General features: G+C 42.2%; 1 protein-coding gene, 1 long non-coding RNA gene and 2 other non-coding genes across 7 annotated transcripts in view; 1 reads left to right on the top strand and 3 right to left on the bottom strand.

The window, feature by feature from the left end:
- Window positions 1-37: 37 nt before the first annotated feature.
- LOC132491211 (uncharacterized) lies at window positions 38-14094 on the bottom strand. Of its 4 annotated transcripts, none has more exons than XR_009532641.1 (5): window positions 13900-14094; window positions 6159-6337; window positions 4586-4725; window positions 3516-3703; window positions 38-1865 (listed from the first exon to the last, which is right to left on the bottom strand). It is a non-coding gene; the product is annotated as an uncharacterized LOC132491211 (long non-coding RNA). The 4 variants fall into 4 exon arrangements; XR_009532642.1 differs by lacking the exon at window positions 38-1865 and adding an exon at window positions 4960-5128 and having other exon boundaries at window positions 3361-3703; XR_009532640.1 differs by lacking the exon at window positions 38-1865 and having other exon boundaries at window positions 3361-3703.
- LOC132491464 (small nucleolar RNA SNORA63) lies at window positions 3771-3902 on the bottom strand. The gene has a single exon (XR_009532682.1). It is a non-coding gene; the product is annotated as a small nucleolar RNA SNORA63 (small nucleolar RNA).
- LOC132491493 (small nucleolar RNA SNORA81) lies at window positions 4362-4532 on the bottom strand. The gene has a single exon (XR_009532706.1). It is a non-coding gene; the product is annotated as a small nucleolar RNA SNORA81 (small nucleolar RNA).
- A 5761-nt stretch (window positions 14095-19855) lies between the features above and the next one.
- MCF2L2 (MCF.2 cell line derived transforming sequence-like 2) overlaps window positions 19856-25543 on the top strand; it is a 242370-nt gene continuing 236682 nt past the window's right edge. The window contains 1 exon segment of the mRNA XM_060099191.1: window positions 19856-20441. Coding sequence (XP_059955174.1) covers window positions 20390-20441 — 52 coding nt within the window. The 5' untranslated portion in view covers window positions 19856-20389.

The raw sequence follows: 25543 nt of genomic DNA, 5'->3' as shown, positions 1-25543 counted from the left end.
TACAGCAATTTTTCTGAGATTTAACTGTAGGACATGATTGTTGCTGGTGTTTAGCAAAAGACTCTAGTTTACACTTACCAACGATACCAAACAAAATAAATTCAAATATTTTCTTAAAAAATCATTTTAAAGTTAGTTCCATTCAGTCTAACGACTAACACAATAACAGCAGATAAACTAGTTTAATATAATTGGCTGCTTTTATACAGCACATATCTTTCAGTCAACAAGTATATTATTAAATGATAGTGAACACTCAATATAACCATGTGTGGAGAACAAGGAGATAAGATTCTAAGAAAGATTTACAACCCCATCTTTTTCTTAAATTGAAGTATAGTTGATTTACAATGTTGAGTTAATTTCTGCTCTACAGCAAAGTGATTCAGTTATACAGAAATATATATTCTTTTTCATAGTCTTTTCCATTATGTTTTATCACAGGATGTTGAATATAGTTCCCTGTGCTATACAGTAGGACCTCGTTGTTTATCCATCCTGTATGTAATAGTTTGCATCTGCTAACCCCAAACTCCCACTCCATCTCTCCTCTCCCCACCCCCACTGCTTTGGCAAACACAGGTCTGTTCTCTATGTCTGTGAGTCTGTTTCTATTTCGTAGGTAGGTTCATTTGTGTCATATTTTAGATTCCACATATAAGTGATATCATATGGTATTTTTCTTTCTCTTTCTGACTTCTTCACTTACTATGATAATCTCCAGTTCCATCCATGTTGCTGCAAATGGCATTATTCCATTCATTTTATGGCTGAGTAGTATTCCATTGTATTATATGTACCACATCTTCTTTATCCATTAATCTCTAGGTGGACATTTAGGTGGTTTCTATGTCTTGGCTATTGTGAATAGTGCTGCTATGACCATAGGGGTGCATGTATCTTTTTGAATTATAGTTTTGTCTGGATATATGCCCAGGAGTGGGATTGCTGGATCATATGGTAATTCTATTTTTAGTTTCTTGAGGAACCTCTATACTGTTCTCCATAGTGGCTACACCAATTTACATTTCCACCAACAGTGTAAGAGGGTTCCCTCTTCTCCACACCCTCTCTAGCATTTGCTATCTGTAGACTTTTTTTTTCTTTTTTTTTTGCGGTATGCGGGCTTCTCACTGTTGTGGCCTCTCCCGTTGCGGAGCACAGGCTCCGGACACGCAGGCTCAGCGGCCATGGCTCACGGGCCCAGCCGCTCTGCGGCATGTGGGATCTTCCCGGACCAGGGCACGAACCCATGTCCCCTGCATTGGCAGGCGGACTCTCAACCACTGCGCCACCAGGGAAGCCCTATTTGTAGACTTTTTAATGATGGCTATTCTGACTGGTGTGAGGCAGTATCTCATTGTAGTTTTGATTTGCATTTCTCTGATAATTAGCAATGTTGAGACTTTTTTCATTTGCCTGTTGGCCATCTGTATGTCTTCTTTGGAGAAATGTATATTTAGGTCTTCTGCTCATTTTTCGATTGGGTACAAGCCCATCTTTTATAGCCACCCCAACAGTCTAATTCTAAAGAGGATAAAGCCAATGACTTTCCTCACATGAGCTCATGGCTGAAGTTGCTTTGCTATCAAAATCTATATTTTTGATCTGTTATGAGCATTGAGACAAAGCTTCAAATATTTCCCCCAAAAGAAGCATGATGCACTTTGTGATTGCCTATTCACCAACAGCAAGCACTACATTCAAAACCATTTCATCCTAGGAATTAAATTAGGTCAGCCACATTCATTGGCATTTCCTCCAGTGTAGTATGGTAGAAAGGCTCAGTGTCACAAAGAATCTTCTTGTCTTCTTCAATGTTTATGGCCACAGCCTTCCTACCAAATTGACTCCCACTGCCAATTCTGAACAAAAGAAAAATTATTAATCAGAATATCACTTATCAAGTACTACATAAAGTACTAATGATATGAGCTACTTGTTAACCATCAGTGGCTGTTTATTTGCCAAGATTATACTTAGAGGACTTCTAATTGGAGCACTAGATCCTAGTCACAATATCTAGAGAAAAAGAAAAGATATCTTTTGTGGTTAGTTCAAAAAGATTCTTCTGGTTGCAAGATCAGATTCTATCAGGTGGCTTGAGTGTTATTACTTACAGAGCAGATGACAGTATTGTGTTTGGGGTAGTGAAATTAAAGCCCCTACCAAAGTGGGCCAAGAGCAGGTGTCAGCCTGGGACAAACATAAATACCAGGGACAAAACAAAAGGAACAGCTGTGTAATCCATTTTGACACACTTTTGGAACTCTAAACTGAAAATATAAACTCTGGAATGTTAACTATTGTTTAGGACCATGCTGTCCAATGCAATAGGCACTAGCTACATGTGGCTATTTAAACGAAAATGAAATAAAATAGAAAATTTAGCTCCTCAGTTGCATTAATCATATTTCAGTAGCCGCACATGGCCTGTCACTACTGTGTTGGGCAGTGCAGATATAAAGCATTTCCCTCACTACAGAAAGTTCTATTGGACAGATTTGATCCAGGATTTAAAACTTTTTCCAGTGTGGGGGAAACCTCTAAAAATTTATTATGGTAACCCATATTTATCACTGCTTTCTGCTCAGGTCACCTCATACACTGTAGCAGATGCCTGAGATATGTTTACCACCACAGCTTTCTACTAAAACAGATGATAGAACCAGTCAAAAATGTCTTGGCTGGAGCAACTTAAAATACCAAATAACCAGTACAAGAGGAAAACAAATATGAAAATACTGACTTGCTCTTTAACCAAACAACATGCTGTTTCACTTATGAATCTATGTCCTAAATCAGGCCAGTGCCATGTCTGAGCATCACCTCATTATCTATTCTTACCAACTACTATATTTTTTGACAAGTTATTTTTATATTAGTAGCAAGACATAATTTAATTTATTTAGTGATAAAGCTACTGTAACTAAGCCAGGGTCAATATAAACTGCCACCAGAAAATGCTGAGAAAAATCTTAATTATAGAGGAATCACCAAGAAAGCACAAGACATGAGCAACATGACTTTAAAAAATAAAAAAAGACTTCTATGTAAGTTAAGACAACCAGATCTAACAGCATTATTGATTTTTCCCTTTGAATATCTACTCTATAGGGTCCAAAATCTGGGCTACAGTTCACATTGTTTTCCCACTGTGTTCTGTTTAACCACAAATATTTCCAAGTACAATTTAAATACGACTTACATGTTACTACATTTCCTGATTCAAGGTTGTCTGGCTGACAAAATCATACTTGAAAAGCAACACATGAATTTATTTTTCCAGAATAAAAGCAAGTAATTCAATGAAGATGACAAATACTCAACTGAAAATATAGTTTTCATAAGTAGTGGGCAAATCATAGTTTATAACCATAGACATTAGTTGTACATAAAAATCATGAGCCTGAGATATGATAATATCTATTCAAATTCTGATTCAAAAAGCAACTTCTATACAATCTTTCAGGGCACAAAATAGTAACAAACTGCATATATATCACACAACTCACTGGAGTATGGTCTTTATTCCCCCACGTAGCCTGAGCTGACAAAGACGAAAAATCTTCCCCTTGAAACCATCTTTTAGTAGGTAAATATTGTAATTAAATTAAATGCCAGTAAGTCAGTAGTAATCAAAATGTGGTTGGTCCCTTAGCTGAATTCCCTCTTCGTAATGCCTCTTTCTTTCTGTCACCACCTGCAAAATATTAATAAGCCTTAACTCTCAGGAGTCATTTGTTGAGTCAGGGTTTAAATTGGTACATGTGTATGAGACCATGCATCCCTGGCTGCTACAGCACCATGGCTGACAGGGCTTGAAAGGAAACAGTCTTATTTTGAGCAGGGGGCAAAGACAATGCGGCACTTCACAGCTACATTGTAACTAGATCCTGCTTCAGTTTGTTAAGGAAATAATTAGATATTATGCAGCACTTCACAGCTACATTGTAACTAGATCCTGCTTCAGTTTGTTAAGGAAATAATTAGATATTATGCAGCACTTCACACCTACATTGTAACTAGATCCTGCTTCAGTTTGTTAAGGAAATAATTAGATATTAACAGCGTCTTAAGTAGCAATACTAGGCAAGAACAGCTCTTGCCACATCAGAACTGAAATTCCTGGCATGCGTTTTCTCAGAGCCAGTCTACCTTTTGTCTGTGTTCTGAAAAAGAACAGCCTGTTTACTGGCCGGTGTCTCATATGTCACAAAGAGCATACAATTCCTTCCCTACAGTATTTCAGAGAGGAAAATGTTAATTCAGATCAGAGTCAGAATAAAAAGCCATTTGACTTCTCTATCCCTACCATTGGAAGGAACCAGTTAGAGAAATTCATTTTATTAATTCTGCCTAAATTCTGTACCAAATCTTAGAACAAAATACCCTGGAGTTACCTGCAGTTTTTCTACTATCTGGTATGGTTGTTTTTTTCCTTGTGTTTACTCTGTCAGCTTTATTACAAGCACTAAGACACTACAGATACTAGTTACTGCAATTTTAGCACAGAGATTAAATAAGAAGGTTAAAAAAAAATCCTGGCTATAATTTTTATGTATATCAATTAGAAAAACATTACCCTCTTTCAAAATTATTATAAGACATTGACCTTTTCAAAGGTCAGTTCTTCTTTCTTCATTAGAATTTGAAATGGATTTCTCAGGAACTTTTTGAGGTCTTCAGCATATCAATTGGCATTAAGGCAGAAAGCAATACAACCTTAAAAAAGAGACAATGACTAATTATGTTGACATATCAATTATAACAGTTTTCATAATAAGAATTAGAGAAATAATGTTTGAGACCAAGCGTCCCTGTCTTACTACAGAACTGAGCTAGACAGAGATTGTAGGACACAATTGCTTTCGGCAGAGGAAAGGACAATATAGCACTTTACAGCTATATTGTAACAATGAACCCAACCTGCCAGCTGCAGAAAAATCATGTGCACACCTGAGTCCTTGTATTTGATTTCTGGTAAATCTCGTGGATTTGACCTTTAATCCTCTGGCTCAACATTTTTATTGGCTTCATCCAAAATAAGCATCTTGATCCATTTTGGAAAGCGAAAAAAAAAGTCTTACTTAAGAGTGGGCTGTGCATAGAGACTTCCTTCCAGAGACTACAGTACAGAAGGAGAGGGGGGAAGAATAAGTTTATGTGAAGAAACCTGACAAACTCTACCTCAGCCAGGTGATCAAGGTCAACATCAACAGAATAACCTTCGATAGAATGAGATGAAAATGTTACTTTACCTCCGTGGTCTTCCTCCCCAACACCCATAACTACAGTCTAATCTTGAGAAAAACATCAGACAAATTCCAACACAAGTGCATCCTACTAAATATCTGACCAGTGCTTCTCAAAATGGTGAAGGTCGGGCTTCCCTGGTGGCACAGTGGTTAAGAATCCACCTGCTAATGCAGGGACATGGGTTCGAGCCCTGGTCTGGGAAGATCCCACATGCCGCAGAGCAACTAAGCCCGTGCATCACAACTACTGAGTCTGCGCTCTAAATCCCGCGAGCCACAGCTACTGAAGTCCGCATGCCTAGAGCCCATGTTCCACAAAAAGAGAAGCCACTGCAATGAGAAGTACGCGCACTGCAACGAAGAGTAGCCCCTGCTCGCCACAACTAGAGAAAGCCCACACGTAGCAATGAAGACCCAATGCAGCCAAAAATAAATAAATAAAATTTTTAAAAATGGTGAAGGTCATAAAAAAAAAAGGGAATATTTGAATAACTGTTACAGCCAAGAAGAGCTTAAGGAGACATGACAATTAAATGTCATGTGGTATCCTGATTGGGATCCTGGAATAGAAAAAGAACATTAGGCGAAAACTAAGGAAACCTGAATAAATTCTGGACTTTAGTTCATAATAATGTGTCAGTGTTGGTTCATTAATTTTAACAAATGTGCCATACTAATGTAAGTTGTTAACGCTATAGGAAGCTGAGAACTCTCTTCTCAATCTTCCTATAAACCTAAAACCATTTTAAAAAATAAAGCCTATTAAAGAAAAGTATTAGTATCACGTCTAGATATTCATGCATGGCAACTGGCTTAAACAATTAGGATAATTATTTTCCCTCCCATAACCCAAATATCACTGGTTAAAAAATGCCCTAGGAAAAATATGGCAATACTTACAATGATATATTCTATTTAACATATCAAATGGTCTCCCTGGAGTACCAGGACGTTGTGTGCTCCCTCCTCCACCAGCCTGAAGTTTTTGCTTTTTATTTTGAACACTGGTTCCACACAATGCAGGCATGACAAGTTGCTCCAAGGTAGTAGTATCCAAGTGCCAGAACTACCTTTTGGATCTAAAAGTCAAAAGCTTAAATTATTATGTTACACAAATAAAGGCTCCATCAAATGACTTTCAAAGCACATGGCTAAATGCTAAAATGTTCATATTTAGTTTAAAATTCTGGTCTGCGAACAGCTTTTATGCAGCACAATGCAGAATCACTTCCAAGCTTACAATGCAGACAAATCAAACTGCCTCAAGATAAAAATCCCTTTAAAACCTCATTAAAAAAATTTTTGGGGGGTATAGTTTATTTATAATGTTGTGTTAGTTTTAGGTGTACAGCAAAGTGGATCTGTTATACATATAAATATATGCACTCTTTTTTAGATTCTTTTCCCATATAGGTCATTACAGAGTATTGAGTAGAGTTCCCTGTGCTATACATAAGCATCTCATTTTTAATTCGATTTTTGTGCCTTTTCAAACTTGGGATCCTTAGTTTCCTAGAGATACCAGCTAGATAATTAAAGAACCAAACAATTAAAGAACAAACAGTTCCTACATTTTTCTTTTACGTGTAAGACATGTAAGTAGTGAAATAAGCTCTACATTTACAGCTCCAAGGCAAATTGTTCTGATATGTATTCCTTGATTATCATTCACTTTAAAAATAAATATCTTTCCAATAGGAAACTTATACAGCCCTGATCTTAATAAAGCCTAAAGCTTTCCTAAGTAAAGCTTTATTTCATAGCTAACAAAGCAGTAAGCTTTGAAAACAGAGAGCAGGCAACAGATGTATCACAAATGACAAAGATTTCCAACTAATTACAGACACTGCAGTTTTCATGTTGCAAAATTGCATTTAAACTTAAAAACAAAAACACAAAGTGCATGGATCCTGAAAGAAAGCTTTAGTTTCTCAGTCTACTGAGTACAGCCCTGCAAACCATAAATGCAAGCCTAGTTCTAGTTTAATTTGAAACAAAACCAAAAACTCTATGCATGCATGGACAATAGTTTTTAAAAAGGTTCTTTACACTAAGTCATAAGCTGTTCTTCACTTTTGTAAAACCTGAAGCATCTGGGAATTTATGTCCCCCGGGGGAAGCCCTACATCAGTGACTGAAGGTGGATATACCAGCTTGCTGGCTCCCTAGTAAGGACAAGGGGGATATTCACCAAAGAAACTGGCCTACATGCTCAGTGATTGACACCATCCTCTACTGTTGTGTTTGAGTATCAAGTAGAGCTCTCTATTGTGGATGCATCATGAATACCAAAAAACACTTCATCATCTCATCTTATTAAAGTCATGAAAGACAAAAAATGAGGACTTGTTCCAGAATGAGGCAGATCAAAGAGACATGACAACCAAATTCAACATGTGAATCTGGATTAGACTATAGACCACTAAAAAACCAGCTTTTCTTTTGGTAAAATGTACATTAGTTGGACAACTGGCTAAATCTTAATAAGTCTGCAGATTAGATAATAATATTGCATCAAAATTAATTTCTTGATTTTGATAACTGTACTATGATGTAAGAGAATGCTATTTTATACAAATTTTTAATGCATGTCAATCTGTCTCCTCATTTGGCATAGCACTTTTCCTTTTTCACTACAATTTCTTCCTTCATTAAGAGAGGTATCAGTTTCCAAACACTGGGATGAATGTTTATAATGGAGCCTCTACACCGTTTGTTTTTGGCATGTTATCACAAGTCCGTTAATCAATGTTCCAAAGTTCTATGGGAAATGTGGGTTCAACACTGTACCTTCAAATCACTAAAGGATTTGCAAATGATATCTTATCATTTTCTAGTATAGTATATAATCTGGCTTTAAACTCTTACTTCACACTTCCAGTAAGTTTTAACACCGTATTTTCTATCAAGTTGATATGTAGCTGTTATCATCTACTATTTTAAGACCACCATGTCTACTCGTCACTGTGTAGATCATTATGAGGGCTAAGATTTATGTAATATAAAAATAGGAGTACTGTGTCAATGGAGAAATGAAACTAAATTGTCACCCAGTTGAAACCAGACTATCAAACCAAACTGTCAACTAGTTATTTTATCTTTTATGGCAAAATTGCCTTATGACCACTCGGTTATGCAGCAAAAATGTCTACAGCAAAGATGCTTATGGCAAAAATACCAGACACATACCACAGATGTTTGAACCTTGTGAATATACTGAAAACTACTAAATTGTAAAATTTGGGGTAACTTCTATGGTATATGAGTTATATCTCAATTAAAACCGTTTTTTTGTTTTGTTTTGTTTTGGTTTTGGTTGTTTTTTTAGAGAAATAGGAATGCCACTTAGGAGGTTAAAGCATTTGACCAGATGATGGTGTTTTTGACCTAAGTGTGTGGTGGTATTGGGCAGAATGAATTAATTAGATTAAAAAACATGTAGGCAATAGAATTAATAGCACTTGGTGATTACTTAGATGTGGGTGGAACAAAATGAGGGGAGGGAGAGGGAGAGATGTTCAAGGACTCCCAAATTTCTGACATTAACTTTGTGGGCAATGATGTTATAATCTACTGAGTTATACAGTCTGCAGGGAAAAGCAGGATTAGCACAGGATTGTGAGTTAAATTTCAAATATATTGAGTTTGGGGTATCTGTAGCACACCAAGTGGAGATGTTGAGTAGGCAGTTGAACAACATGTATGATGTTCAGAAGAAATTTGAGTTAGAGACTGAAATATGGGGGCTTTCAACAAAGCTATAGGAGCAGATGAGATCCAGAAGATCCCATTTCCAACATAAAGTGTTGAACAGTTCCAACATCTAAGGGTCTGGTAATCTAGCAAGAGACTGAGAAAGAGAGGAGAGAGTAAAAGGAAAACTAGACTTACTTAAAAGAGAAGAGCCAAGAGAAGAATTTATTCTAAAAAGGAGGGTGTGACCTAAGAATGGGTTGGCAACCTTTTTCTGTAAAGGGCCAGATAGATTAAAAATATATTTTGGCTCACAGGCCATATAGAAACATGTTGAAGCTGGATTTGGTTCACGTGCTGTAGTTTGCCCAAACACTGGATTAGGGTGTTAAATGTTGCTAAGAGGTCAAGAATCCATTGGATTTAGGGACAAGAAAATTATTGGTAACCTTAGCAGGAATAGTTTCAGGAGAGGGGTGAGGACAGAAGAACAACAGGTTGAGAAGAGAATGGGAAGTAAAGAAGTAGAAACCTCAGGGTAGACAGTTCTTAAAAAACTGATTAAAAATGGGAAAAGAAAGAGAGTGTTAGGTGGGAGGAAAAACAGGGACTTACTCCCTGAAGAAGAGACTACGGAATATTTAAATACTGGTGGGAAGGATTTAGTAAAGAGGGAGTGGTTAAACATCCAGGTGACAGAAGTGATAACTGATGGTAGAGATCCCTGAGATGGTGAGAGGGGAAGGATTCAGAGCACAGGCAAAGGGACGAGACTTCGATGGAAGTTGGATGGCTGCAGATGAAGGTGGGTGGGCAGCTTTGTTGGCAGGAAGCTCAGAAGCTTGGGTATTCTATTTTCTCAGTAACATTGAGACCATTTGCTGAAAATGGCTTATTAGGGATGTCACAGGCTTGAGAAAAGTGAAGAGGATTTGAAACAGCAGTTGCATAAAAAGGAAGAATGAGGGGGCTAGAGAAACACAGTGGGCCTGCTGTGCAGTGTGAAAGCCCAGATGAAGTTGACTACCATGAATTAATTTTAGTACCAAGTCTTTCAAGTGTTGAAGTTTCTCCAGCTCTTCTGGGAGGCTTGCTGTAGGCACAAGAATACAAATAGTTGGATTCATCTATGGTTGAAGTTCTCTCTGTTGGATAACAGCTAGGAATAATTGGTAGCATTTATAAACCTTGGGGATGACTGAGTAGGTTTTCGTTAGTTATGATTTTAGAGATAAAGTCTCAGATATGTTAAGTGACTTGTTTACGATCACGTGGGTAATAGTGAGTAGTTGCTAAGATTAGACCTTCAGTTTTCATAATTCCACATTCTCTTCAAGGTGGTGGAAAAGTTTTGTAGTTTTTTTGGAGAAAAACTGGGAAAAGTTCCCAAGAGGAATTTTAGAGAATAGTTTGTAGGTGAACTATGTTAACACTGTAAATGCTAAGGAAATAAAACAATATACAAAGAAATATAAAACTCCTACGAAGCTTGACATTTGGTTTTTAAAATATACTAAGTCTACTTCACCATAAACAGCTGACCATAAACCGACTTTCTGGCTTTATCCCTCAACCTGTAGTCATTTTCTTTCCCTTGGGGCTTGTTAATGCTTCTTCCTGTTTATAACACAAAGACAATGAAAACCATATAAAATTATACATGGGGAGCAATTACTGAGACTAACATATAAATATATTTTATTATATTAGCCTGGCTTACAGATATTTGATTTGGTAAAATTGGTATATTATGGTCTAAGATCTGTTTTAACTATTATTGAACAGTACATTTCTTTTCACTGAAATTCACAATATTCATAATATTCTTAATTACCTGGCTTTTTTCAACTTAAAATTAAAATATTTAGGGAGGTGGAGTCAAGATGTCGGTGTGGGAAGCCGTGAAGTTAGCGTCTCCCCACAACTAGGGCGCCTGCCGGCTGCTGGTGAGGGACTCTGATGCCCAAGGAGACGGGAGGAACCCCAAAGTGAACCGGTAGGAGGCAGGGGGACTGTGGGGGGAGGAGAAGCGGAGACCAGACAGGAATGGCACCCCTGAGGCCGGGGAGATCAGGAGAGGCAGGTGGGAGGGGCCCTCCGGCAGGAGCGGGAGAGGAGCGGAGAGTGATTGCCCCGCCCACTCAGGCACGGGGAACCTGCTGAGCTCCCAGGCCGGTCCCCTGCCCTCCAAGGGCACCCCCCACCCCCCGCCAAGCCTGCCGCATTGGTCCTCTGGGCATAGGAGGGAGGCCGGGGAGATCAGGAGAGGCAGGCCGGAGGGGCCCCCCCAGGGAGGGGCCCTCCAGAAGAGCGGGAGAGGAGAGGAGGGTGTTTGCCCCACCCACTGGAGCCTAGGAAGCCTGCTGGGCTCCCAGGTGAGGTCCCCCACCCTCTGAGACCAGGGATGGGGGGCACACCTGGGCTCCTTCTGTTCCTTGAGCCTAAGCCCCCACAGCCCCCAGGGCCTTTTCCAGCCCTGTGGGTCCTGGGCACTGGCCCCGCCCACTGCCCAAACCTCGCCCTCGCTGAGGCCCCGCCCTCCACAGCCAAGGCCTTTCCCCCTCTCCCTGTTTTTTTCCCCTCCTCCTCAACAGGAGGATTTTTTTTTCTTTTTGCTGTATGCGGGCCTCTCACTGCTGTGGCCTCTCCCGTTGCGGAGCACAGGCTCCGGATGCGCAGGCCCAGCGGCCATGGCTCACGGGCCCAGCCGCTCCGCGGCATATGGGATCCTCCCAGACCGGGGCACGAACCCGTATCCCCTGCATCGGCAGGCGGACTCTCAACCACTGCGCCGCCAGGGAGGCCCCTGCAGGAGGATTTTTTAATCCAGTTAAAAAATGGGTGGAAGACCTAAATAGACATTTCACCAAGGAAGACATACAGATGGCCAAGAGGCACATGAAAAGATGTTCAACATCACTAATTATTAGAGAAATGCATATCAAAACTAAAATGAGGTATCACCTCACGCCAGTCAGAATGGCCATTAACAAAAAATCTAGAAAAAAATAAATGCTGGAAAGGGTGTGGTGGAAAGGGAGCCCTCTTGCACTGTTGGTGGGAATGTAAACTGATACAACCACTATGGAAAACAGTATGGAGGTTCCTTAAAAAGCTAAAAATAGAACTACCATATGACCCAGCAAGCCTACTACTGGGCATATACTCTGAGAAAACCATAATTCAGAAAGAGACATGTACTACAACGTTCAATGCAGCACTATTTACAATAGCCAGGACATGGAACAAACCTAAATGTCTGTCGACAGATGAATGGATGAAGAAGATGTGGCACATATATACCATGGAATATTACTCAGCCATAAAAAGAAAGGAAATTGAGTTATTTGTAGTGAGGTGGATGGACCTAGAGTCTGTCATACAGAGTGAAGTAAGTCAGAAAGAGAAAAATAAATACTGTATGGCTAAAGCATATATATGAAATCTAAAAAAAAAAAAAAAAAAACGGTACTGATGAGCCTAGTTGCAGGGCAGGAATAAAGAGGTAGACATAGAAAATGGACTTGAGGACATGGGGTGGGAGGGCGAAACTGGGGTGAAGTGAGAGTAGCATCGACATATATACACTACTGAATGTAAAACAGTTCGCTGGTGGGAAGCAGCAGCATAGCACAGGGAGATCTGCTGGGTGCTTTGCGATGACCTAGAGGGGTGGGATAGGGAGGATGGGAGGGTGGCTCAAGAGGGAGGGGATATGGGGACATGTGTATGCATATGGCTGATTCCCTTTGTTGTGCAACAGAAACTAACACAGTATTGTGAAACAATTATACTCCAATAAAGATCTATTAAAATATATTTAATCATTTAATGATTTATGCCAAAAATTCACATTTACTAAAAGTCAAAGTATAATGGCTAATCATAGTTAAAATTAACTAATTTCAATGTCCCAGGCACTTGACAAGAATTTAATACAACAATCCTATGACGTGGATACAATTATTATCATTTCTATTTTAAAGAAGAGGAAATGGAGGCCCAGAAAGATTACATAACTTGCCTACTGCCATCAAAGTGGTGAAGCTAGGCTTTGAACCCAGGTGTGTCTCTTTCCAGAGTACACTTCACTGCCTTAATCACTACCTTGACAGTTTAACACAGTTTCTTCCCCCAAATATAAAGTAAACGCCACAGCAGAGAACCTGAATATAAAACAACTCTCCAGCCCCTCTGAAAGATAAATTTGCTTTTGTTAAGTAGATTCATTCCAACAATTATAAGAGCTCCCCAGGAATCTTTCTTTGAATTGCACACCTGAGAGGGACAACAGAACTGAAATTGGCTTTTAAAGTGTCCTGGCCCCATTACTTACTGGTTGCATAACCTTGGATTAGACCTTTTGGGTTTCATCGGAACACGGATTATAACACTCCCCATACAGGGACTGCTATGAAAGGACACTGTAAATGGTTAGGAGGTGTATAAATGTTATTCTTGCCTAGGATTGCCAGATAAAAAACAGGACGCACAGTTAAATTTCAGACAAATAACAAATAATGTTTTATATTTTAATTTTATTTGATATCAGAGATATTTTTACTCAAAAAAATTGTGTTGTTTTTCTGAAATTTAAATTTTAGCTAGCATCCTGTATTTTTATTGCTAAATCTGGCAACCCTATTCTTGCCCGCATAGGTAGGGGAGCACGGAGGATGGCAGGCCCAGCTCCATTCCCCCCCACCCCCACACCCAAGTGGAGAAAACTAAGGCAAAGGGCGGGCTGAAGAGTGAACCTAGGGAAGGGAAAGAAAGGGAAGGGCTGGGTGTAGGAGGACTCCTTCTCAGGGGTGGGACTGAAAGCAGAATCCCCTGACAAGCAGATTCTACTGAGCCTCCGGTACCTCCGCAACTCTTTCACAGTTCAGGCCGGCCAACACCCCACGCCCCCATCCCTGGGCAGAAACACAGCCGTCCTACCACCCACCGTTGCCTCGGCAGCGGCAGCAGCAGCAGCGGGCTCTGGACTGGCTGCCACTGGTTCCTCACAGCCGCCACCAGCAGCACCGACACCACAGAGGCCGCCGCCCTGTCCCTGGAGCCCGGACGCTTCTTGATGTGCGGCTGCGTCTCAGATGTCGCCCAAATCGTCCCTCCATACCGTATAGAAGTCTCTTGTCCTCCTCTGGTCTCCGTCTAGTCCGAACCAAGAAATAGCCAATCCGAGCGACGCATTCTGGAGGGGGCGTCACCACTAAAACCAATCAAAGAACAGAGCAGAGCGGCAGTAGCGGCGACTGGCCAATCAGGCTGCGCGCCCGCGGGGGTGTGGTCCCTGTTTCGTCCGCCCCTTGGGCTGGGATCCAACTGGGGTAGGGGCATGCTGTCAGCCTCCTTAGGTTGCCTGCGTGTGCCATGGATGTTTCCTTCTGTGGGGTTCTTTTCCTCTCATGGGTTCCAGGGAGAAGAGCCCTTCATGACCCTTAATCTTTAGAGTTTTCTGAGGGGAAGAAGAAAGGGGAGCTGTCCTAAGATATAAAAGGGTGTGGGGTAAGAAGAATACAAAATTTTATAATATTTTCAAAAATGTGAAAACATGTATTTTAAAAAAATCCTCCTCTTAATCGTCTCAAAATTGAAATTACAGAATTTTAAGATAGACTTAATTTTTTTCTATAATGCTATTTTTAAAAATTGAGATATAATTGACATAGCGTTGTGTAAGTTTAAGCTGCACAACCTGTTGATTTGATACCTTTATACATTGCAATATTACCTCCATAGGATTAGCTAACAACCCTTTCACATCACATAATTATAATTCCTTTTTTTGTTTGTTTATTTATTTTTGGCTGCATTGGGTCTTCGTTGCTGTGCGCGGGCTTTCTCTAGTTGTGGTGAGCAGGGGCTACTCTTTGTTGTGGTGTGTGGGCTTCTCATTGTGGTGGCTTCTCTTGTGCAGAGCATGGGCTCTAGGCACGTGGGCTTCAGTAGTTGTGGCGCATGGGCTTAGTTGCTCCGCGGCATGTGGGATCTTCCCGAACCAGGGCTCGAACCCGTGTCCCCTGCATTGGGAAGCGGATTCTTAAGCACTGCACCACCAGGGAAATCCCTATAATTTCTTTTTTGTTGAGAACATTTAAGATCTACTCTCCTAGCAACTTTGAAGTACATGATACAGTATTGTTGACTATAATCACTAATGCAGTGCATTAGATTTCTGGAACTTATTAGTCTTCTAGTTGCAAGTTTGTAGACTTTAATTTTTACAGCAATATTGAGCATAAGGTAGAGCTTTCCCCTTCCCCCACGCATGCATACTCCCTCCCCAATATTAATATCCCCCACCAGAGTGGTACATTTGTTAAAATTGATGAACCTACACTGACACATCATAATCACTGAAAGCCCTTAGTTCACATTAGCGTTCACTGGTTTTTTTTTCCCCCTTTATTTATTTATTTATTTAGGCTGCATCAGATCTTAGTTATGGCACACGGGGTCTTCGTTGAGGCGTGAGGGATCTTTCCTTGCAGCACTGGCTCTTTGTTGTGGTGTATGGGCTTCTCTCTAGTTGTGGAGTGCGGGTTTTCTCTTTCTAGTTGTGGCACATGGGCTCCAGGGCGCGTGGGCTCTCTCGCTGAGGCTCAAGGGCTCAGTAGTTGTGGTGCACAGGCTTAGTTGCCCCATGGCATGTGGGATCTTAGTTTCCCCACCAGGGCTTGAACCCGCGTCCCCTGCACTGGAAGGCAGATTCTTTATCACTGGACCACCAGGGAAGTCCCAGCCTTCACTCTTGGTGTTGTACTTTCATGGGTTTGGACAAATTTATAATGATATGTGTCCACCATTATAAATCATAAAGAGTAGTTTTACTGCCCTAAGAGTTGTGTGTGCTTTGGCTATTCATTCCTCCCTCCCCCATAATCCCTGGCAACCACTGATCTCTTTACAGTCTTTATAGTGTTGCCTTTTCCAGAATGTAGTGTAGTTGGAATCATGCAATAAGCAATATTTTCAGATTGACTTCTTTCACTTAGTAATATGCATTTAAGTTTCTTTCTTTTTTTTTCATGGTTTGATTGCTCATTTCTTTCTAACACTGACTAATGTTCCATTGTCTGGATGTGTCACCGTTTATTTATCCATTTATCTACTGAAGGACAGATTGCTTCCAAGTTTTTGCAGTTGTGAATAAAACTGCTATAAATGTGTAGGTTTTTGTGTGGACATAAATTTCTAACTTTTGGATAATTACCAAGGAGCACAATTGCTGAAATACATGGTAAGAATACGTTGAGTTTTGTAAAAATCTGCCAAACTATCTTATAAAGTGCAATTTTCCAAATTATTTGCAATCCCACCAGCAATTAATGAGAGTTCCTGTTGCTCCACACTTTCACCAGCATTTGGTGTTGTCGGTGCTTTGGATTTGGGCCATTCTATTAGGTGTGTAGTGGTATGTCATTGTTATTTAGTTTGCATTCCCCTGATGACATATGATGTGGAGCATCTTTTCATATGCTTATTTGCCATCTGTATACCTTGAGGAAGTGTCTGTGAAGGTCTTTAGCCCATTTTAAAAATCAGGTTATTCTAACCATTGAGTTTTAAGAGTTCTTTGTATATTTTAGATAACAGGCCTTTATTTTTTTAACAGAGAGATATGTTTTTCATAACTATTTTCTATCAGCCCATAGCTTCTCTTTTTATTCTCTTGATATCATCTTTCACACAGCAGAAAGTCTTAATTTTAATGAAGTCTATCTTGTCAATTCTTTCTTTCACGGATTGTGCCTTTGATGTTGTACCTAGAAGGTCTTCACCAAACCCTAGGTCATCTAGATTTTCTCCTATGTTATGTTATAGGAATTTTATAGTTTTGTGTTTTACATTTAGGTCAGTGATTCATTTTGAGTTAACTTTACTGAAGGGAAAAAAATTGTTCCATACAATTTTTTTTTTTTTTTTTTTTTTTTTGCGGTACACGACCTCTCACTGCTGTGGCCTCTACCTCCGCGGAGCACAGGCTCTGGACGCACAGGCCTAGTGGCCACGGCCCATGGGCCCAGCCACTCCGCGGCATGCGGGATCCTCCAGGACCGGGGCACGAACCTGCACCCCCTGCATCGGCAGGCGGACCCCCAACCACTGAGCCACCAGGGAAGCCCTGTTCCATACAACTTTTGTTTTAATTATGTAATTTATGTTGACTATGTCATGATGTAAATTTTATATCATACTGTGGTTTGCAGTCTAAGAATTTTGAAGAGCTTTGCTCTAGGCCAGTGGTGGTCCCAGGACCACCAGCATCCGTAATCCTGTGTACTTGTTAAAAATGCAAATTCTCAGGCCTCATTCCACACTACTGAATCAGAATCTCTGGAGATGGGGACCAGGAGTTTGTATTTCAAAAAATCACCTGTATTTCCAGGTGATTCTGTTAGTTTGAGAACCACTGATCTGGACTAAACTGGGCGGCCCCAATGGTGCCTAACCTCACCTGTGGCACCCAAAGTGGGTCTTTTGTCTTTCTCTTCATTGTTGGAGGCAGTGCTGACAATCCACCGGAACGGAGGTAGAATCTACTTTGGCAGCGCTTGGAGGATGGTTTGTCTTTCTAAGCTCAGGCAAATCCTTACCTGAAGGCAGAGAATGGTCTAGATTCATAAGATAAGTGATACACAGTTTGGTTCTTGTGCCAGCAGCATCTGCAAAATAAGACTAAAGCCCTAAAGGGTTATTGTGGGGCTTAAGTGATGTTTGTGAAATGCCTACCATTATACCAGGTGGCACAGAGCAGTCACTTACTATATGGCGGTGGTAGCTGCTATAATTGACACTGCCTATCACAACCCTGAGCATATCATTGATGTTCAATAGATGTGACTGATTATTAATTCATTCATTAGAGAGGAAGGCAGGCTATTCTGACTTGTTCCTTGATTTTGCCATATATTAGAGCAATGTGATTTGTCACAGACAGGAAATAAATCATAATTAGAAAAGATAAAGAGAGGCGCAGAAGGGAGGAGGGCAGGGAAGGAGAGAAGGCAGGGAGCATGTACATATTCACAAGAGCAATGGATATAATAACTGTTTTCTCAGAGGAACAAGGAGATATGGGCTATTGAAAACTACGCTCATTTCTTCTTAGTTACAGTTACAGGATTTCAGAACTGGAAAAGGGAACTTGGAGATCACAGACCCACCCCCTCACAGCCCAGGTGAAGCAGTTGAGGCCCCAGGAGAGCGTGTATTAGAAATGGGGGGACAACTGGTTTCTGAGGACAGCCACTGCCTGTTACATCTTGCTATAAAGTCAGCCAATTCATCTCCATGGAAACCTCTGAAGATTGTGAAGGTACAGATGTGGGAAGGAGACCAGCCTTCTGAGTGTGATTTATTTCCTTTCTATTTCTTTCTTTTCTCTCTCATTCCTATTCATAAGCTTCACCTGACTCTTCTTGCTCTTCCCATTCTCCCGTCCCTTCCATCCATGATTCTTACCCATAAAACCTGGCTTAATCTGAGAAGCTGAGGTCACTGGATCTGAAAAGTCCAGAATGTCCCACATTATCAGTCTCCTTAGCAATATGCTGGTTTCTGGGGGCCAGTTCACAGTTGGCTCTGACTGGTCACCAGGTACTGACTACTACCAACAGAAAACACCTCATTTGGTTTCTCAAAAATACTTGTGACCCTTGAAGAGCCAGATACTACCGTGGAAACACAACCCAAAGCTGTTTTACTCCTTTGGGTCTTTAACCCCTTTCTGAATTTCTCGCAGGAGGTTGCTATGAAAATGGTTGCTCTACTTGTGCAGACAGAGTGCAAAGAGCCCAAACATCACAGGAGAGAAGAACCTCTGCACAAATTTCACGTAGCAGGTGGACTAACATCATCTCTTAACCACAGCCCACAATTGTTAGCAGAAAGCATTTAAAAACGTCCCCAAACCCCTGGGATGAGTGGCTATTACTAGAAATTGAATCCAAGGTGTTTGTTTGGGGTTTGGCTTTTTACATACCAAAGAGGAAAGCTGAGCTTCCCGGAATTGGCTCAGAATCTGTGGGTGGTCCTGGCACTCTCGCGACAGGGTCCCACCTTTTAGGAATGGACTGGGGGACAACCTGACTAGATTCTCGTTTGCTCAGGCTTTTCACGTGGAGCTCTACTGAATTCGGTTAGTCCGCCTGTCTGGTCGTATCTGGAGCCACCTAAGGAAGCCCCGGGACAGCGTCTACCACTGGATAGTTGCGGATCCGATGCTTTCCGCAATGGCGCTGTGCCGGAGCCTTTCCAGGAGGGCGCACTGGCGCGCCTGACAGTTGGCAGACGGAGCGGGGGCGCACGGGAGGAGCTGCACAAAGGAAAAGGCCCACACAGTGGAGACACACGTACGCACACGCGTGCGGAGCCAGGTGCGCACAGCCCGCGCTCTCGGCTCCAAATGCGAGTGTGTCCAGTGGACGCTGATAACTGAATGAGACAACCCCTAACAGGGGGAAACAAACTCCAGCCACCGTCCCTCCCCCAAGCCCGGAGTCAGTGGATGGGACGGGCAGCTGGGCCTCAAACAGCCCTCCTTCCAGAGCCCCAGCGGGGCGGCCGCAGAACTCCCTGCCAGTCCCTTTCTCGCCTAGGTTTCTCCGCAAATACCTGGCGGGGAAGGAGGAGAGACGAGCCAGGGAACCGAGCATCTGGCGTTCAGAACCCCGGTGCTGGCGGGCGCACCAAACTCGCTGTCTCCTTTCCCACAATTGGAGGACAGATCTTGCATCGCCCCCATTCTTAGAGGAATGGGCGCACCTGCCCCACCCGAAAAAGGGCGGTGCTCGCGCGCGTGCGCGCCTCTCCGGGAGCCTCGGGCACCGCCCCCGGGCGGGGAAAGGTGGGCGCGGAGGCGGGAAGCGCAAGGGCGCGCGGCGACGCGGGGTGAGCTGCCCGGCTGAGCCCTGGACACCTCAGCTCCTCTGCCTTCTGCACCCGCTGACTCCGCGTGCCCCCTGCGCGCTGACAGAGCATCCTTCATCCCGACGCGACCCTCCCGGGAGGCAGCGCACATCTGACCACAAATCCAGAAACCCATGCGCCCCCTCGGCCCGCGACGCCAGTGGCGCGGTTACAGCGAGATTGGGGCGACTTGCTTTTCTCCTCTCCGGAACTGCCGCTTCCCTCTCTCGTAAAGCCAGTCGTCAAGTTGGAAAAGCCGCCCCACCTAATCTTTAAAATAACCCCCTCCGGGGCGTGGCTGGCGTCCTCTAACCGCGCGGCCCTGGAGAGTTGGCCTTGGCTGGGAGTGACTCTCGTTTTGTGCCTGAGGAGAGCGAGGAAGAGTGTGAGGGCCGAGCATCCTCGCGAAGAGATGCCTTTAAAAAGTCATCCATAGCATCAGTAGAAACAGTTTTGTTTTGCTTTGTTTTGTTTATACCGAGTGGTTTGTCGGCGAAGTGCTGTTTTGGTTAAAAGAAGAAATGGCCCCTCAGGAGTTCACCCGGCGACTGACCACAGTGATCGCTCGTGTCGGTAAATGACGCTTAATTCTGCGTTTTATTAATGGGGGGTGGGGGCGTTGCCTGGGACCTGGTCTCCCCCCGACCCAGCCCTCCGTCGCAGCCCTGGGATGGCCGAGGGGCGCCTGCCCAGCGTGTGGGCCTCGCTGCCTCCGGTGCTGCTCTGTAACAGGCGTCCCTGGGGCGCTGCGCTCGCGGCCTTGGGCGTCCCCCGCGTCTGGCGGGGCCGGAGCAGGCCATGGGGCAGGAGCCTTCATCAGGCAATTGCCGAGTCAGTTGAGCGCTAAACCCAGGGCTAGCTGGCTGTTAGGATCTGTTACCCGCTGCTGACCGCGGGCAGGGGTGGCCAGTTGTGTAGTGATTGACCCGATACTGAGAAAGGAGAGGGAACGGGAGGAGCGAAGGCCGGTGCTTTCCAGCAGAAATCAATGTCAGGCCACTGGAGGGTCCTTCACGAGACAGCGTGCCGGGATGCAGGTCACAGTAGAGGGCCGGGCGCAGTCCAGCTCCCTGGCCTGTTCTATAGAAGTACGGCCTGGAGGTGTCGCCCGGCCCCAGGTGAACCCCACCGAGAAACCTCTGCCAGCCCCATGAGACTGAGCAATTCTAATCTTCCATGAGTTTAAAATGGGGAGCAGAACATGCGTGCCTTCCTCCTGAAATAAGGGTGGTGGTGGAAAGATAGGCCCTATACCGTAAGAGAACATTGAGATAGTGGCAAGGTAATTCCTCCTTAACATTTTCTCCCCCACCCCTTCCCTGGACCTCCTCAAATAAAAAAACACATTCAGGTTCAGATCCTTTGGATTTAGATGACTAGAATAATCCCGATAATTTTCTCTGTTGCTCACTTCACCTTGAGACCCTATGTGAATGCAAATCAGTTTTAATTGATGAAGTCAGGAAGTTTTTATCTCAGTGTTCCACGCATTTGTTAAAACTGCCTTTTGGTATTTGTATGATAAATATTGCTTCAATTAGTGAGCTGTTATTGCTCTTTGAGCACACTGGTTCAGTGTGTTTAGTGCAATAATGATATACATCTGGAATGATACACATGTGATATATCTTGTGAAGATGATTTGTACGGGGAGCCTCATTCAGTTTTAAAAAATGTTTCTGGTGCCAAATGTGGCCACTGAACTGGTTTTTCTTTAAGACAAAAGGTCAGTATAATCCTACCAGAGAAGGCCGAATGTGAAATACTGCTGAAGGTAGGATAAAATAAAACAGAACTTGTAGTTTGAAATATATTGAATGCTGAGATGATTGAGCTCAATACCAACATGTGCAAGAAACTGTGGTGCAGGAAGGAACAGTGGAATGGGTGTGTGACCATCTCAATTTGAATTCTGCTCTGGACAAGTCATTCCACCTCAGGCTGAAAATGGGAATTTTAATAATCCTTCCCCACCCAGCTCAGTCTGCTTGTAAGATAATGTGGGTGAAAACACCATCTAACCTGTGTATGTGTTATTGGTCCTGTCCCTGGGCTCTTTGCCTCTAAAGATCTTGGGCAGATCACTGGGCCTCTCTCAGGGTGAAGCTTCCCATCTGTTAAACGAGGAGGTAGACTTGGATGATTATTAAGTTCTCTCCTGTTTCTTTTTTTTTTTTAATTGGGGTATAGTTGTTTTACAATGTTGTGTTAGTTTCTACTGTACAGCAAAGTGACATAGAGTTCCCTGTGCTGTATAGCAGGTTCTCATTAGTTATCTATTTTATACATATTAGTGTAGATATGTCAATCCCAATCTCCCAATTCATTTCCCCCCTTTCCCCCCTTGGTGTCCATACATTTGTTCTCTACATCTGTGTCTCTATTTCTGCCTTGCACACTGGTTTGTCTGTACCATTTTTCTAGATTCCACATATATGCGTTAACATGATATTTGTTTTCCTCTTTCTGACTTACTTCACTCTGTATGGCAGTCTCTAGGTCCATCCACGTCTCTACAAATGACCCAGTTTTGTTCCTTTTTATGGCTGAGGAATATTCCATTGCATATATGTACCACATCTTCTTTATCCATTCGTCTGTCGATGGGCATTTAGGTTGCTTCCATGACCTGGCTATTGTAAATGGTGCTGCAATTAACATTGGGGTGCATGTGCCTTTTTTTTTGCACATTTCTTTTTTAAAAAATAAATTTATTTATTTTATTTATTTATTTTTGTCTGTGTTGGGTCTTTGTTGCTGTACGTGGGCTCTTCTCTAGTTGCAGAGAGCGGGGGCCACTCCTCGCCACAGTGCACAGGCCTCTCACTGCAGCGGCCCCTCTCACTGTGGAGCACGGGCTCCAGGTGCACGGGCTTCAGTAGTTGTGGCTTGCGGGCTTCAGAGCGCAGGCTCAGCAGTTGTGGCACATGGGCCTAGTTGCTCCGCGGCATGTGGGATCCTCCCGGACCAGGGCTTGAACCCATGTCCCCTGCATTGGCAGGCAGACTCTTAACCACTGTGCCACCAGGGAAGCCCCGCATGTGTCTTTTTGAATTATGGTTTCCTCTGGGTATATGCTCAGTAGTGGGATTGCTGGGTCATATGGTAATTCTATTTTTAGGTTTTTAAGGACCATACTGTTCTCCATAGTGGCTACACCAGTTTACATTCCCACCAACAGTGTAAGAGCGTTCCCTTTTCTCCACACCCTCTCCATTTATTGTTCTTAGATTTTCCGATGATGCCCATTCTAACTGGTGTGAGGTGATAACTCATTGTAGTTTTGATTTGCGTTTCTCTAATAATTAGTGATGTGGAGTATCTTTTCACGTGCCTCTTGGCCATCTCTATGTCTTCTTTGGAGAAATGTGTATTTAGGTCTTCTGCCCACTTTTTTTTTTTTTTTTTTTTTTTTTGTGGTACACAGGCCTCTCACTGTTGTGGCCTCTCCCGTTGCGGAGCACAGGCTCTGGATGCGCAGGCTCAGTGGCCATGGCTCACAGGCCTAGCTGCTCCGCGGCATGTGGGATCTTCCCAGACCGGGGCACGAACCCGTGTCCCCTGCATTGGCAGGCAGACTCTCAACCACTGCGCCACCAGGGAAGCCCTCGTTGGTTTTTTAGTAGCATATTGTTTAGTCTTCACGTGTTTGTGTTTTTCCCATTTTTCTTCCTGTAATTGATTTCTAGTTTTATACTATTGTGGTCAGAAAAAATGCTTGATATAATTTCTATTTGTTGAGACTTGTGGACTAGCATGTAATCTATCCTGGAGAACATTCCATGTGCACTTGAAAAGAATGTGTATTCTGCTGTTTTTGAATGGAATGTCCTGTAGATATCTATTAAGTCCAATGGGTCTAATGTGCCATTTAAGAGTATTGTTTCCTTATTGATTTTCTGTCTGGATAATAATGTCCATTGATGTGAGTGAGGTGTTAAAGTCCCCTACTATTACTGTATTATTGTTAATTTCTCCCTTTCTATCTGTTAGTACTTGCTTTATGTATTTAGGTCCTCCTATATTAGGTACACATATGTTAATGAGTATTACATTCTCTTCTTGTATTGATTCCTTTATCATTATATAATGCCCTTCTTTGTTATAGACTTTGTTTTTTTTTAATTAATTTATTTTTGATTTATTTATTTTTGGCTGCATTGGGTTTTTGTTTCTGTGCGTGAGTTTCCTCTAGTTGCAGTGAGCGGGGGCTACTCTTCGTTGTGATGCGCGGGCTTCTCATTGTGGTGGCTTCTCTTGTTGCAGAGCATGGGCTCTAGGTGCCCAGGCTTCAGGAGTTGTGGCTCATGGGCTCTGGAGTGCAGGCTCAGTAGTTGTGGCGCATGGCTTAGTTGCTCTGTGGCATGTGGGATCTTCCCGGGTCGGGGCTTGAACCCGTGTCCCCTGCATTGGCAGACAGATTCTTAACCACTGTGCGACTAGGGAAGCTCTAGACTTTGTTTTAAAGTCTTATTTTGTCTAATATGAGTATTGATAGCCTGGCTATCTTGTTTCCATTTGTACGAAATATCTTTTAAAATCCTCTCACTTTCAGTCTGTGTGTGTTTTTAGCTCTGAAGTGAATCTCCTGTAAGCAGCAGAAGATGCCATGTTTTTTTATCCAGTTAGCCACCCTATGTCTTTTGACTGGAGCATTTAGTCCATTGACATTGAAAGTGACTATTGATAGGTATGTACTTATTGCCATTTTGCTACTTGTTTTGTTGTTGTAGTTCTTCTCTGTTCTTTTTCTTCTTTTATTTTCATCCCTTGTGGTTTGATGATTTTATTTAGTGGTGTGTATGTGCTTCTTTCTTTTTAGTTTTTGTGTATCTATTGTAGAATTTTTATTTGAGGTTACCATGGAATTTATATATGTTGACCTATAACTATATATATATATATATATATATATATATATATATAAAAGTGTTAGTCATTAAGTGCAAACACATTCTAACAGATCTACATTTTTTTATTCTCCTCATGTTTTGTGTTTTTGATGTCATATTTTATATGTTCATGTTTATCCCTTTACCATATATTGTAGTTATATTTTTACAATTTTTTTGTCTTCTAATATTTGTACCAGCTTATTTAAGTGGTTGATCCATAGCCTTCACTGTATATTTGCCTTTACTAGTGGGATTTTTCCTTTTCTATAGATTCATACTTCTTGTTGTAGCCTTTTCTTTTCCACTTAGAGAAAACCCTTTAACATTTCTTTTAGTATCAGTTTAGTATTGACCAACTGTTAGTTTTTGCTTATCTGAGAAGTTCTTTATCTCTCCTTCAATTATGAATGATAATCTTGCTGGGTAGGGTATCCTAGGTTGTAGGTTTTTCCCTTTCAGCATTTTAAATATGTCATGCTACTCCCTTCTGGCCTGCAGAATTTCTGCAGAAAAATCAGCTGGTAGTCTTATGGGGATTCTCTTATATGTGACTTTGTTTTTCTCTTGCTGTCTTTAGAATTCTTTCTTTAACTTCTGCCATTTTAATTACAGTATGTCTTGGTCTAGGTCTCCTTGGGTTCATCTTGTTTGGGACTCTTTGCTTCTTGTACCTGGATATCTGTTTCCTTCCTCAGGTTTGGGAAATACATTTTTGATCCCTTTCTCTCTCTCCTCCTTCTGGGACTTCTATAATGCAAATATTGTTATGCTTGATGTTGT

This window comes from Mesoplodon densirostris, chromosome 5, assembly GCF_025265405.1.
Source record: "Mesoplodon densirostris isolate mMesDen1 chromosome 5, mMesDen1 primary haplotype, whole genome shotgun sequence".
Taxonomy (NCBI): Eukaryota; Metazoa; Chordata; class Mammalia; order Artiodactyla; family Ziphiidae; genus Mesoplodon; species Mesoplodon densirostris.
This window is presented reverse-complemented; position numbering and strand designations above follow the sequence as displayed.